Source organism: Dipodomys spectabilis, unplaced genomic scaffold (genome assembly GCF_019054845.1).
Source record: "Dipodomys spectabilis isolate Male_0828 unplaced genomic scaffold, ASM1905484v1 ptg000004l, whole genome shotgun sequence".
In the NCBI taxonomy this organism is placed as follows: Eukaryota; Metazoa; Chordata; class Mammalia; order Rodentia; family Heteromyidae; genus Dipodomys; species Dipodomys spectabilis.
This window is the reverse complement of record NW_024870681.1, coordinates 7,757,827-7,770,774: the sequence shown is the minus strand read 5'-3', so window position 1 is coordinate 7,770,774 and position 12,948 is coordinate 7,757,827. Positions and strand designations below refer to the sequence as shown.

The 12,948-nt window shown below is 46.9% G+C and overlaps 1 protein-coding gene across 3 annotated transcripts in view; it reads right to left on the bottom strand.

The window, feature by feature from the left end:
- Positions 1 to 5,864: 5,864 nt before the first annotated feature.
- Acaca (acetyl-CoA carboxylase alpha) overlaps positions 5,865 to 12,948 on the bottom strand; it is a 298,410-nt gene continuing 291,326 nt past the window's right edge. For all 3 annotated transcript variants that reach the window (XM_042690979.1, XM_042690996.1, XM_042690985.1), the window contains 2 exons: positions 10,069 to 10,205; positions 5,865 to 8,155 (listed from right to left, as the gene is read on the bottom strand). In XM_042690979.1, the coding sequence (XP_042546913.1) occupies positions 8,032 to 8,155; positions 10,069 to 10,205 (261 nt within the window). In that variant the 3' untranslated portion in view covers positions 5,865 to 8,031. The remainder of the gene's footprint in view (positions 8,156 to 10,068; positions 10,206 to 12,948) is intronic.

Genomic DNA, 12,948 nt, shown 5'->3' with positions numbered 1-12,948 from the left:
CATATGTATGTACAGATGTTTGTGTTTATGCTATCTGGATTTTCTGGAGATTCTTAGATCTGTGGATTAGTGTTTTCCAACCAATTTGAGAACTTTTTCCATCTCCTTTCCGTCTCTCCTCTGCCTTTCCCATTACAGGTGTGTGGACTGGCATTGCCTGGTGTGGTTACTCAGGGGTTTGAGGCCTTGTTCATTTTTTTCTCCTTGTTCTTCACACTGGATAATTCTGTTGCTGTCTTCAGTTATACAGAATCTTCCTCTCCCCTCCTCCAATATTTTTCTTTTTTTGTCAGTTGTGGGGCTTGTACTCAGTACCTGGATGTTGTCCTGAGCTTTTTGCTCAAGGACTTGTATATTACCACTTTGTGCCATAGCACCACTTCTGGTTTTCTGGTTGTGAATTCCTCCCAGATTGGCTTTGAACTGTAATCCTCAGATCTCAGCCTTAAATAGCTAGGATTACAAAGTGAGCCACTTGAGCCCAGCTGATTTTTGTATATTAACTCAATTTCATTATGGCAAAATGTATACAACATTTACCACTTAAAAGTGTAAAGTGATAGATCAATTCTGTGTTGTACCAATATCAGTACTGTCCCATCACCTAAACTGAAGTTCAGTACTCATTAAACAACTACTTCCTCTCCTCCCAGATCCACATCTGCAAAATCAGTTTCAGGTTCATTGTTTTTGTTCTTGCTGTTTTTTGCTGGGGCTTGAACTTAGGGCTTGGGTGCTGTCCTTGAGCTTCTTTGGTTCAAGGCTGGCACTCTTCTGCTTGAGCTACTGCCCTGCTTCCAGCTTTTTCTGAGTAGTTTATTGGAGATTAGTCTCACAGACTTTTCCTGCCCCAGCTGACTTTGAACCACAATCCTCAGATCTTAGCCTCCTGAATAGCTAAGATTACAGGTGTGAGCCACCAGCAAATTTATGCCCTTATCTGGCTTGTTGCATTCAGCATATCTTCAAGGCTCATCTCCTAGTTATTTGTTCTATTAACTCATTGTCATACTTTGCTTTTGATTTCTCTTGGGTGGTGCTCACATTTGATCTCAGGGCCTTGTGCTTGCCAGGCTGGCAATCTTTCCACTTGAGCCATAACTCCAGCCCTGCTTTTCTTTTTTATTTTTTGGAGGGGGGGTCCGGTCGTGGGCCTGAACTCTGGGCCTGGCCACTGTCCCTCAGCTCTTCAACCTCAAGGCTAGCACTCTACCACTGGAGCTACAGCACCACTTCTGGCTTTCTTCTTTTTTTCTGCTTAGGTGGTGCTGAGGAATCGAACCCAGGGCTTCATGCATGCAAGGCAAGTGCTCTACCACTGAGCCACCTTCCCAGTCCCACTGCTTTTCTTTAAATGTTTTTTGTGTCCAAAGCCCCTGATCAAGTTGACTTGAAGTCTTGGAGACTCTGGACCAATGTAGAAAGTTTCTGTTGGATTTTTTTTTTTTTTTTAATCAGTCACAGGAATTGAATGTGGGGTCTGGCTGCTGTCCCTGAGCTTTTTCACTCAAGGCTAGCACTCTACCACATTGATCCACAGCACCACTTCCAGTTTTCTGGTGCTTAATTGGAGATAAGTCTCATGAACTTCCCTGCCCAGGCTGACTTTGAACCGTGATCCCCAGACCTCAGCCTCCTGAGTAGGATTACAAGTGTTTACTGCGAGTGCCTGTTTTCTCCTCCTAAGGATGGGTTATTTTGTTTTTTGGATTGTCTTACACATTCACTCAAAACTGGACTTAAAAAAATATTAGCAATTGAAGTTTCTGGGTTTTCTTCTTAAAAGGTGGTTCTTGCTGGACTCTGGTAGCTCATGCCTGTAATCCTAGCTACTCAGGATTCTGAGATCTGAGGATCACAGTTCAAAGCTAGCCTGGGCAGAAAAGTCCCTGTGAGACTCTTATCTCCAATTAATCACCAGGATCCCAGAAGTGGTGCTGTGGTTCAAAGCTGTAGAGCACTAACTTTGAGCAAGAGTAGCCCAAAGACAGTGCCCAAGCCAAGTTCAAGGCTCATGACAAAAAAAAAAAAAAGATGGTTCTTGCTGGGTGCTGGTGGCACACAGCTGTAATTTTAGCTACTCAGGAAGCTGAGACTGGAGGATCACAGTTTGAAGCCAGCCCAGGCAGAAAAGTCTCTATCTCTAGCAAAAACCAGGCTGGAGGGGTGGCTCAAGTGATGGAATGCCAATGTCAGCAAGAGAGCTTGGTGCACTGAGTTCAAGCCTCAGAACTTTTTTTTTTTTAAAAGGTCTTCTTGCTTATTTAGTTTTTGGCACTGTGGGGTTTGAATTCAGTCCTAAGCTTGCTACGCAGGTGCTTTGCCACTTCAGTGATGTCCTCAGCACTTTTAGCTCTCATTATTTTCTAACAGGGTCTCATTGTTCACACAGGCCATCAAAGCTGGGATGATAGGTACAAAAGTGCCCAGCTCTTCATTGGTTAAGATTGTATCTTGCAAATTTTTGCTCAGGCTAACCTCAAATCATAATCCTCCTAAACTTTATTTTTTGCCAATCCTGGGCCTGAGCACTGTCCCTGAGCTTTTTTTGCTCAAGTCTAGTGCTCTACCACTTGAGCCACAGCGCCACTTCAGGCTTTTTCCGTGTATGTGATACTGAAGAATGGAACCCAGGGCTTCATGCATGCTAGGCAAACACTCTACCACTAAGCCACACTCCTGCACTCTTCTCAAGTACCTGGAATTATAGGTGTGAACTAGTATGCCTGCTTATTAACAATTTGACTAAATCTGTAGACTGTTTAAATAGTATGCAGAAAATGTTTCCATTTTTCCTTTTGGTTAAGTTGGTGTCACTGTGTGCCTTATTGGTTAGCAAGATTTGAGCAGATACACCTTGAGCCAGAAAATCCTGTTGTTTTAAATCTTCTATTGCTATTTGTGTGTGGTGACAGGAGGTGGTATGTATGTGTGTGTAACATGCCAAGTTTAGGTCTCTTATAGTCAGCTGTGGGCTTTACTTTTTTGATGGGTCTCTTGCATTTCCTCTTCACATGCTCACAGGTTCACAATTAGTCAGCCTGGTGCTCAGCAAGACCCGTCCCTGTCCCCCTCCCCCCCCCTCCCCCCCCCCCCCCCCCCCCCGCAACTATCTCATTTCCCATTTCTCGGTGGTGCTGGTGTGCTGCTTTGAACCAAGTGCGGCGGCAGCAGCAGCAGGCTGTGGCGAGTGCTCCTTGAACATTTTCTACCAAGTTACTGGCAATGCCACTGGGCATGGATATTATTTGACTTCAGCTTCACCCATGGTCCTGATTTGAATCTTTGTAGAGCCGGAAGAGATCTCCTCATTCACCCTTTTACGTCCCAGGAAAAGGATGACTCCAGAGGAGCCTTGAATAGATCAAGGCCTCATATGAGGGCAGCCAGGCTCCTGGCCAGCCTTCTGACCTGCTCCTCAGGGGCCTTTCCACTCAGCAGCTATGTCTGATGACAGTCCCTAGACTCAGCAGATGGTGGTCTGACACTAGAGGAGGAAAGCACCTGAGCGCTGACAGGCCCCCAGGCTTGTATGAAGAAGGGACAGGGCATGAGAAACTGGACATGTATTGAGAATATTCTAGCAACACCTGGTAATGAAGATGAATTCCCCAAAAGCCCCACAGAGGTCCCGATTATCCACATTTCACAGACGAAGAGTTAGGCACTTGCCAAGGACAGCTGTGAGCAGCCAACACAGGCTGCTCCCAACCCTGTGCTCTTTCTAGTGATTATCAAAGTACCCGCTGGAATGGCCTGAACAAGGTTAGCATTGCCCTAACTCAAGGCCTAGGCTTTTATCATGTCTCCTGACTCCCACATTTGTGCATACTTGCTCACTCCACAACCATCATTCAGTGAGAATGCTTAGGCTTGTTCAGCTCCCCTGAGCTGCAGTCCATACCACCTTATGGTTCCTAATGGGCTGAGCCAGTCACGTTCTAAGTCCTCTGGGGCAAAGGCTCTGCCCTCCACCAACTACAGGGAGTCCTGTCTTGAAGATTCTGTGTTCTGATGCCCCAGTACTGTTATTTAGCACTGGTGTCCTCTAGAGTCTGGCCAGCATGTGGCAGGCAGTGCTGCACATCTGGGGTGAATAAAACTCCACCTGACACAAAGGCTTAGTGAGCTGAGCCTGAGGCGCACATGGGATTTCTGGAGAATTAAGAATCACGGACGAGCACCCATCATTATGTATGCCTCTTGTCCTGGGCTCACACACATATGGAACTGAGTCTAGACCCAGATTCCTTGATACTCAGGATGGAACTCTTTTCCTTTCACTTTCCTATGTAGCTGTCCATCTAGACCGCCAGGGCCACCTCTCAGCATTGGCCAGATCCTGTAAGCATTTAAGGAGCTTCATGATCGAACACCTGCTCTCTTTGTCCATTGAGCCTGAAATGACTGCTCTGCTCCACCCCAGGAGCATCCCCGCCCCCCATAACAGGCTCCGGTCCTGTTGTGTATCTGCCACACATTTGGACCCTAGTGCTTTGTGCCTCACTGTGCAGATCTGAGTGCATAACCCAAGACCAGAAGAGGTGGTTGTGTGAACGGTGTGGCCTTGAGCTGTGTGCAGTCCTTACCTACAGGAACAATCTGCTCTGGGTGGGTGGCCATTAGGCATTTGCATGCCTCAGAGTTCTCCAGTGGCCCAGGACTATTCAGTGTCCCCTTGCTGTTCAGTCTTTTCTCCTCACCACACAGTAACATCAATGGAGGCTTTAACTTTCAGTATGATGACTATGAAGGACACAACTCCCCAGGAGGAGAAAGCACTGTACCTGCCAGGCGAGGTGGCAGAGGGAGACCTTGCACAGTTCATCTTTGCATCTTTCTTCAGAATTACCAGCAGGTGCTGGCTTAGCACTGGGATCATCCGTGTGAGAGCACACAGCTGGGCCTGGCTTACCTACTGCTTGGGGAAAGGGCAATGACCTCTCCTGACCGATTCACTCATTGCAGAGTGCAGAAGCAGTGTTCTGTATCTGTACTCTCCCCGCCCTTTTTAACAAGAACTCCCTACGAAGCCCAGGCTAGCCTAGAACTTAGAATTCTCCTGCTTCAGCCTCCCAAGTGCTCGGATTACAGGTATGCACCACCACATCAGGCTTTGCATCTCCTCCTTGCTCCCTTTTCTAAAACATTGGATTTAGATTGCTTAACCTGATCTTTCTATAACTTTTGTATTTTATTTCATTTTAGAAAAAGCCAACCTTTTTGCTACACATCTCAAAAGAGACAGACATAGCACAAAGAAGCTTAATAATCAGGAAGACCAGTGATTTCTCCTCCCAGCTTGTGAGTGGCCTACGCCTTTCTTTGCAGGTGTTCAGGGATTGATTCTTCTCCCCACCTCCACTTTGCAGAGGAGGAGAGAAACAGGGTTAAACCTCTAACAAGAGCCAGGTGGTCTCAGAGTGACAACAGAGTATCAGAACTTGCTGGGAAGGGCTCTTCTGAGAAAAGATAGGCTTAGGGCTTCCAGGGCTTTGGGGGTATCTGTTCCCCCAAAACTGGTGGGGCAGGGATGTGGAACTGTTATCCGCAGTGAATAAGCTGAGTTCCTTCTACCTTGTGGCCTTTCTTGTCCTTGCTCTGAACCTACTTTGTGGGAGAAGACGACACCCCACAAAGACCCCCATCCCCAACTCTCGGCAGGTAGATTTTTCTATGGAAAAACACTCAAGCATTCCCATTACGCCGTGGGGTGGGATGTTAGCGGCCTTGCAGAATTTTACCTTGCTTCAGCCCAGACCGAGCAGGCCAAGGCCAGCTTCCTCGCTGAGCCCCTGCAGCCTTGCTGAGAGCGGAGCAAGTGACTGGGCAGCTGGGCAGGGGCTGAAATGACAAACTGTGGCTCTTCTACAAATGTGGATGTTTATTTCAACAAAATGTGAAAAGAGTGCATTGAACTGAAGCTCCTTGCTCGTCAGGGCATGTGTCCATCGAATTCTCACTGACACGAGTGAAGGCTGCTTTGTGAACGACGTGAACAGATAATATGGCAATCTCAGCTCAAGCTAGTCTTGGTCAATACATCATTTATCCTCCTCCTGCCTCAGTAACCTTGCATGTGTAATGGGCTGTGGGAATATCAGATTGCTCATGTGCTGTGGCTCTTTCTGGCTTCTCCATATGAAAAACCTCTGTCTTGGGGATGGGAGAGTAGGCACTGCGGGGTTCTGGAGAGGAAACTTATTTCTTTAATGTGTCATCATTTGGTAGGGCCAGGGGAGCTAAATGAGCAGAGCCCACTCCACCTCTGAAGAAATGCCAGGCGCCTCCTGGGGAGTGGATGCTTTAGGCTCACCCATGGCTATGTGGATTTGATGCATTTGCATCAAGTGTGGAGGTGAGAGATCTAGGCAGGGATGAGTCCTATCCTTATCTACTAGGAAAGCAAGTACATAGCAGGGTGAACACTGCCCCCCTCCCCAATCTTTTCTTGCCCTTCTTTGAAGGTGCGGAACTGCTGTACTCTGAACTCCAGGGCAGGTGGAGGCCGACTCCTGGGCATAGTTGCACTTCTGCCATGGCTGAGGAGGTCCACTCATTCTCCGTGAGGGCTTGCTCTCGTGCATCTAACTCCAGGATAAAGGCTCCAAGCTGAAGTCTTCATTCCACTGCTTCTATGGCATCTTAGTGATTTCCTCCTTGGTTTTCAGTGCCAAATGCAATTAGCTGCACTGTAGGAGCCGGATGCTACACCAGCCCGATCACCTGCCACTCTTGCTTTAGGCATACCAACAGGGGAATCAGTAAGCTCCTTTGTTAGATAAAGTGGTTGTTGAAAATAAGCTCTCTCCCCCGCTCCTGAGGAGGCCCCTGCTGCTGGCCCTGAGGGGCCAGAAAGCCTGGCAGACATGAGCACCATGACTGAGGTGTAAGGGTCTTAAGGGCGTGTGGGCTGTGTTCCTGAGAACCTCTACACACCAGGAAGGCCGTTGCCCGGACCTCGGAGCACAGCTGTCACCAGGATCCTGTGGGCAGCCTGGGGAGATCTGCCATACCTGCTGCCTGTGTACATTCTGGAAAGGGGCAAATCCCAGGGCCGGGGGAGCTGCCCTGGAGCAGGGTAAGTGACTCCCTAGGCACTGTGAGTCTTCGTGACCGGCAAAGTTCCAGGCTTCACGACCTTCCATTTCCTAAGAGGAGACTTCTCTTTTCATGTCCTACTTTTTCTTGTGTCCCACTCCCTTTGTGGCATAAGTTTCTATCACTGATAGAAAAGAGAGCCAGCTCCTCCGGCTAGGCCTCCACCAGTTCAGGCTACTGCATGGCACAGGGGCTCTCACATACCGGCCTGAGTTCTTAGTGACAAGCAGGGTGGTATGTTATCTGTCCGTGAGCACTAAGATGTCAATCTCAAGGAGGAGGTCCACAAATCAAGAACCATAAGTCAGTCTATTTTTTGGTCTGCTTTTCTGGTCATGGCTTTCCCTCATCTTTGAATTCTCATGGGGCTTGCACTAGACCATGTGCTCTTAGTATTTCCTTGTCAACAGAGATCTTGGTGTGGTTAAACAGGGACTGGCTCCTCTCCAGTGCCCGGTGTGTGGCAGGCTGTAGGGGGGTATGAACGATGGATTCGATGTCTCCTCTTCTCCTCTGCCCCAGCCCTCCTCTGCTGCCTATGGCTGCGGCTCATGGGGCAGGGGGGCGGCTGATGCTTGCAAACTGTTCACATGGTCCTGTGCTGGGGCTTAGGGGCTGGCAGGACAAGAAAGGCAGCAGCCCTGCTTTTGTAAGACCTCAAGGTACATGCTTGTACCCTTCATTGCCTTCTCAGCCCTGTGCAGGGAGAGAGGACTGTCATTTCAGCTGGAGTAATAAATACTGAATGGTGTACTTGGACCAGGCCTTTGTGGTCCTGGGTACCAGATGTCACATTTAACCCGAAACACTCAAGGGGAAGAAAATACCACATGGAATCCAGTGCGCCTTCCCATTACAGTGGTTTCCATTGTGCGGGGCAGCTCTAGTCCTTTTCTCCAGACAGGGCAGGGGCTGGGTGGGGAGCTTGTCCTACGTAGAAGGAGAATCCATTGTGGAAAGGATCCGGACGACTTCCGCTCGCTGAGTGGGTGAGATGTGCTGAGTCATGTGGACAATGGAATCCATGGCAACCTCTGGATTGGCCTGCACCAAGCTGGAGAAGAAGGTTGGGATGGTAAAGAACAGAGACAAGCACAAGAGTCTTGTCAGGCAGCTTTAAGATCCACCGGTGGACATGCTACCATGGCCTCATCTCATTCTTTCCACATTAAAAATGTTCCTAGCAGCCACTGTGTAGTACAAATGAACCTTCTGGTTCATTTGTACTACAAATGTCCAAAAGGGTGGCCAGTGGCTCAAACCTCTAATCCTAGCTACTCAGGAGGCTGAAATCTGAGGCTCGTGCTTCAAAGCCAACTGGGGCAAAGTGTGTGAGACTCTTATCTCCAATTAACCACACAAACAATTCAGGAAGTAGAGCTGTGGCTCTAGTGGTAGAGTACCAGTCTGAGTGAAAAAGCCAAGAGGCAGCACCCCATGACCTGAGTTCAAGCTCCCAGACTGGCACAAAAGAGGGGTACTGACAGTGGAAACTACAGGAAAGGGCACTCTGTCACCAATTGAAGAATAAAAGTGAATTATAAACTAGTGAAAACTAGATACATCAGTTCACACTAATGAATATAACAAGTGAATTGGGGAGGATGGAGGATTTGTGGTTGTAGGGTCTGAGTGGTGGTGATAACAGGAGTTAAAGTTTTCATCAAGTTACAGAGTCCAAAGTTATTGACTGGCTCAAGTAAGAGTTATCAGTGGGTGCTAAGAAACTTCTATGGGAAGTGTGCAAATCAGTACTTATACAGAGACACTGAGTACCACTTTGACCAGGAGGTGGAACTCACTAACTACTTGCGCCACAGTGCCATTTTCGGTCTTTTCTGCTGAGGAATTGAACCCAGGGCCTCATGAATGCAAGGCAAGCACTCTACCACTGAGCCACCTTCTCAGTCCTACTTTTAGATGCAAGTTTTTAATATTACTAACGTTGATTTTTACCATTGTTATTTGTGAGAATATTCTTGTTCCTGGAGTAAGCATACAAGTGATAAATGGGGTAAAACATAAGCAACAAGTAAAGCTGGTGCAGATATACAAGCTGTTAACACTTTTACATAAGGGAAATATTTCCAAGCTGGGCACCAGTGGTTCATGTCTGATCCTAGGTACTCAGGAGGCTGAGATCTGAGGATTGAGGTTCAAAGCCAGCCAGGACAGGAAAGTCCATGAGACTCTTATCTCCAATTAACTACCAGAAAACTGGAAGAGGCTCAAGTGGTAGAGTGCTAGCTTTGAGCTGAAGAGCTCAGGGACAGTGCCCACGCCCAGAGTTCAAGCCCTACCACTGACCCAAAAAAAACCCCAAAAACATAAGGGAAATATTTTCAAATAGTGTTATTTTTTTCTGTGGTGCTAGGGATCCAACCTATAGCACATGTTAGGTAAGTACTCTGCCACTGAGCTACATCCTCAGTCTTCCAAATAGTTTTAGCTACCACCCAGTCAGCTTTCCTTCCTCCCAGAATAGTTCACCCAGTGTGATAATCTCTGTTCAGAGTGGGCATCAAGCTGAGAAGCCCCCAGAGGAGCAGGCTGGGGAAGAACCGTAAGGAACGGTGCCTCAGGGATGTATTTGTAGGTCAGTTTCAGATAGCATGAGGCCACAAAGTTGAAGGAAGTATCATCACCTCATGGTCTGCGCCAAACTTTTCTTTGTGTGTTAGTATGCACCAGTCCTAGGGCTTGAACTTAGGATCTGAGGACTGTGCCTGAGCTCAAGGTTAGTGCTCTACCACTTGAACCACAGTTCCACTTCTGACTTTTTTTGGGAAGTTTGTTGGAGAAAAGAGTCTCATGAACTTCTGCCCAGGCTGGCTTCCAACCCTGATCCTCAGATCTCAGCCTCCTGAGTAGCTAGGATTACAGGCAGGCAAGAGCCTGGCTGTGCCAATGTTTTAATTCCAAACGAATTAGTTCCCTAGAGTGGAGAGGCTCTACTGTGGGGCGCACCTGCGGATCTGCTTGAGGACGTAGTCTCTGCTGATGTACTTGATGTTCTCCTCTATCACCGAGCGAGCACCATCTTCCTCTGTCAGCTGTTTCTCCAGCCACTCCACCAGATCCTTATTATTGTCCCAAATATAGGCCTGTAAACAGATGAGCTGGGGTCAGGCATGGATACCTGGCTGCTCAGTACTGCAAAGTTCACTCCCAAGACCTGTACAAATCTCCTTAACAGTTGGCACTGGAGGAAGAGAGGATAAACCTCCCCCAGGGACCTGGCCTCATCTCCCTTTGATTTGTGCAGATGTTTTCCTAGTGTATTGGGGCTCGCACCACACTCTTGCCAGCCTATGCCACAAAAGCCCAATTGAGTAAAGTGACTGGGGGAGGGGAGAGGAGTTTGATGTCTCTGGCCCCAGCAAGGTCTGGCAGATTCCCCTAGGCTGGGAATCCTCTGTGGTTGTTACCCGCTTTTATGGAGCCACTGAGGGAGGACTAATGTCAGTGTGGTTTTGCTGCTATAGTATGTAGCCACCAGGGCAGAAAGCAACCCTATTTTATTAGCTATGAGAGTATTCAAAAGGGTCAAGAAGTCGACAGCCCTGAAAGTCTCAACCACCCACCTCTCACCTCCTTTTTTTCAAGATCATTTAGCTGAGTATTTCCTAGGTAGTTGACTACATAATAATTCAGGAGTGTGTTAGAAGCCTAATAGCCTTCTCCTTGCTCTCTCCTCCTCTCATTTTCTTTACAAATCATTTAGGAATCGTTTTGTTAATGGTTTCCGGAAAACCAAGTACCACCATTAGGGCTCATTCATATTTATGTCATTTTGTTTGGGTAATTAAACACAAAGCTCGTCATTTAAAGGTGCGCTATCCTTCTCTGTTATCACTAACGAAGCCAAAGTCAGAATGACAATGAGTTCGGTGCTGTAATTTATGAGGTGGGTGCACTAGGGACTCTCAGGGGCTAGAGGAATACAGAAAACCCAGGGCCTGGGAGGTACAGAGGAAATGTTCTCAGTTTACCTGACAGGCATCCAGCGGCAAGAAACAAAGCTGTATTCTAACCTATTCCATGCCTTTGAAAAACAGTGTCTTATCAGACATTCTTTTCCCTAACTTAGCTGGTGACTTGGCTAGCTGTGAGTAGTTATTATGAGACATTTCATTGACTTCTATGCTTCTGAAAAACCCTTCAGGCATTCTTCACATGGGAAGGGTAGGGGTTCCTGGGACTAAGCATTAACAGTGATCCTTGGCTGCCTCTCAATTTGCCCCATCTCTGTCATCAGCAGTAGGTCTAAGGTCACTGCAACGCGCCTGGCAGGGCACAGCAAGCTGTGTTCGCCACAGCAAGCCCCACTGTACATGCAGAGGTGCGTGTAGCACTTTCCATACACGACTTGTCTTCATGTATATGGCTCACCTAGGGATGGAAACACCTGGGCTCCAACTACTGCCACCTAAACTTTAGCATTTCCTTCACTGGTAATTTAGGCTTCTCTATGGTTTGGGGACGTATACCTTCCTCAGAATTGTGAAGGATGAAAAAATGCTTCTTGGATTTCAAAATGGGGAAAAAAAACACAAAACAAAACCCAAAAACTAACCAGATTTGCCCAAGAATCCCAAAGCCTTTAGTTTAGGAGAATATTTAATACTCTTATTAATCATTTTTAATCCGTTTGCTTTTAATTAAGAAACAGCATGATGCTTTCCTATCAACATATGCCAGGGAGCAGATTAATTGTGGCTTAAGATAACTCTCCTTGATTGGTGTAATGTATTAGCTAACGAGATGCCTGCTTCTAATGATGCTCAGACACTACACTAGAAAGCCAGCTACCCTCTAGAGAAAACTCTTGTGTCTTGCTCTCCTGCAGTCACTAAGTTTGATAGGAGTTTAAACATTTAAAAAGTTCTCAGACAAGACACATTCTAAGTTTCACAGTTAATTGAAAACATGGACTCTGCATATAAAAGATCTGATGTTTACTCAAAGCACAACTAGATGACAACCACAACACCCAACCTCAACAGAGTGTAGACTAGTTGTAGCTCAGGGTAGGCAAAGGTGTCATGATTCCTAATCAACTGCATTTTTATCAAGAGTAAACAAATTTACGTACCCACAATGCCACTGGTTTGCTTCAGCAGACCTGGGAAGACTAGTAGACTGTTCTGAGTTAATTTGCTACCTTCCATTAGGCTGTGGAGGTTATAGGTCCTGGCCTGCCTTTCTAGGGGAGTTGCAAAACTCATTCCAGCCACCCGAAGGATAGGCCGACTCTATTTCCAGAGAAAAAGGCATTGTTTTTCTCCTTATAGTGGTGAGAATGTGGCTGATAATTCCCAGCATCCAGTGTGGATTTTAAACAGGTATAATAGACTGGGCTGTGTAAGAGACTGGGCTGTTCATCTTATGATAGGCCACAATACACTTCACCTGCCTGATAACTCTACCATCAGATAATACCAATCACATCACAATCCTGCCTGTTCTACATGTTCAACAGACATTCTATCAGTGGATAATATCTCAGGCACCACTCAGCCTCACTAATTGTATGTAGTAATTAGTCTATATTACAAAATCTAAATGAACTATTTGGGAAGTTTCATTTTAAACATACAGAATTGCTGCCAAACCCTTTATGGGCAATGCACAATAGGAACAGGGAGTAACCAGGGCAGCACCTGTAGCTCCCAATTTCCATGCCCTACAAACAACTCCCCTGGGAAGCCGCTTAGAGTCACTGCCTGCCAGGGGTTCTTTCCAGCTCTGACCTAGACTTGTAGGAGCCAACTACCCAGTTGGGTGGGACGTGACATACCTCCCAGAATAAATGAAATTTTGTAAAGACATTTTCAATACGTCTAA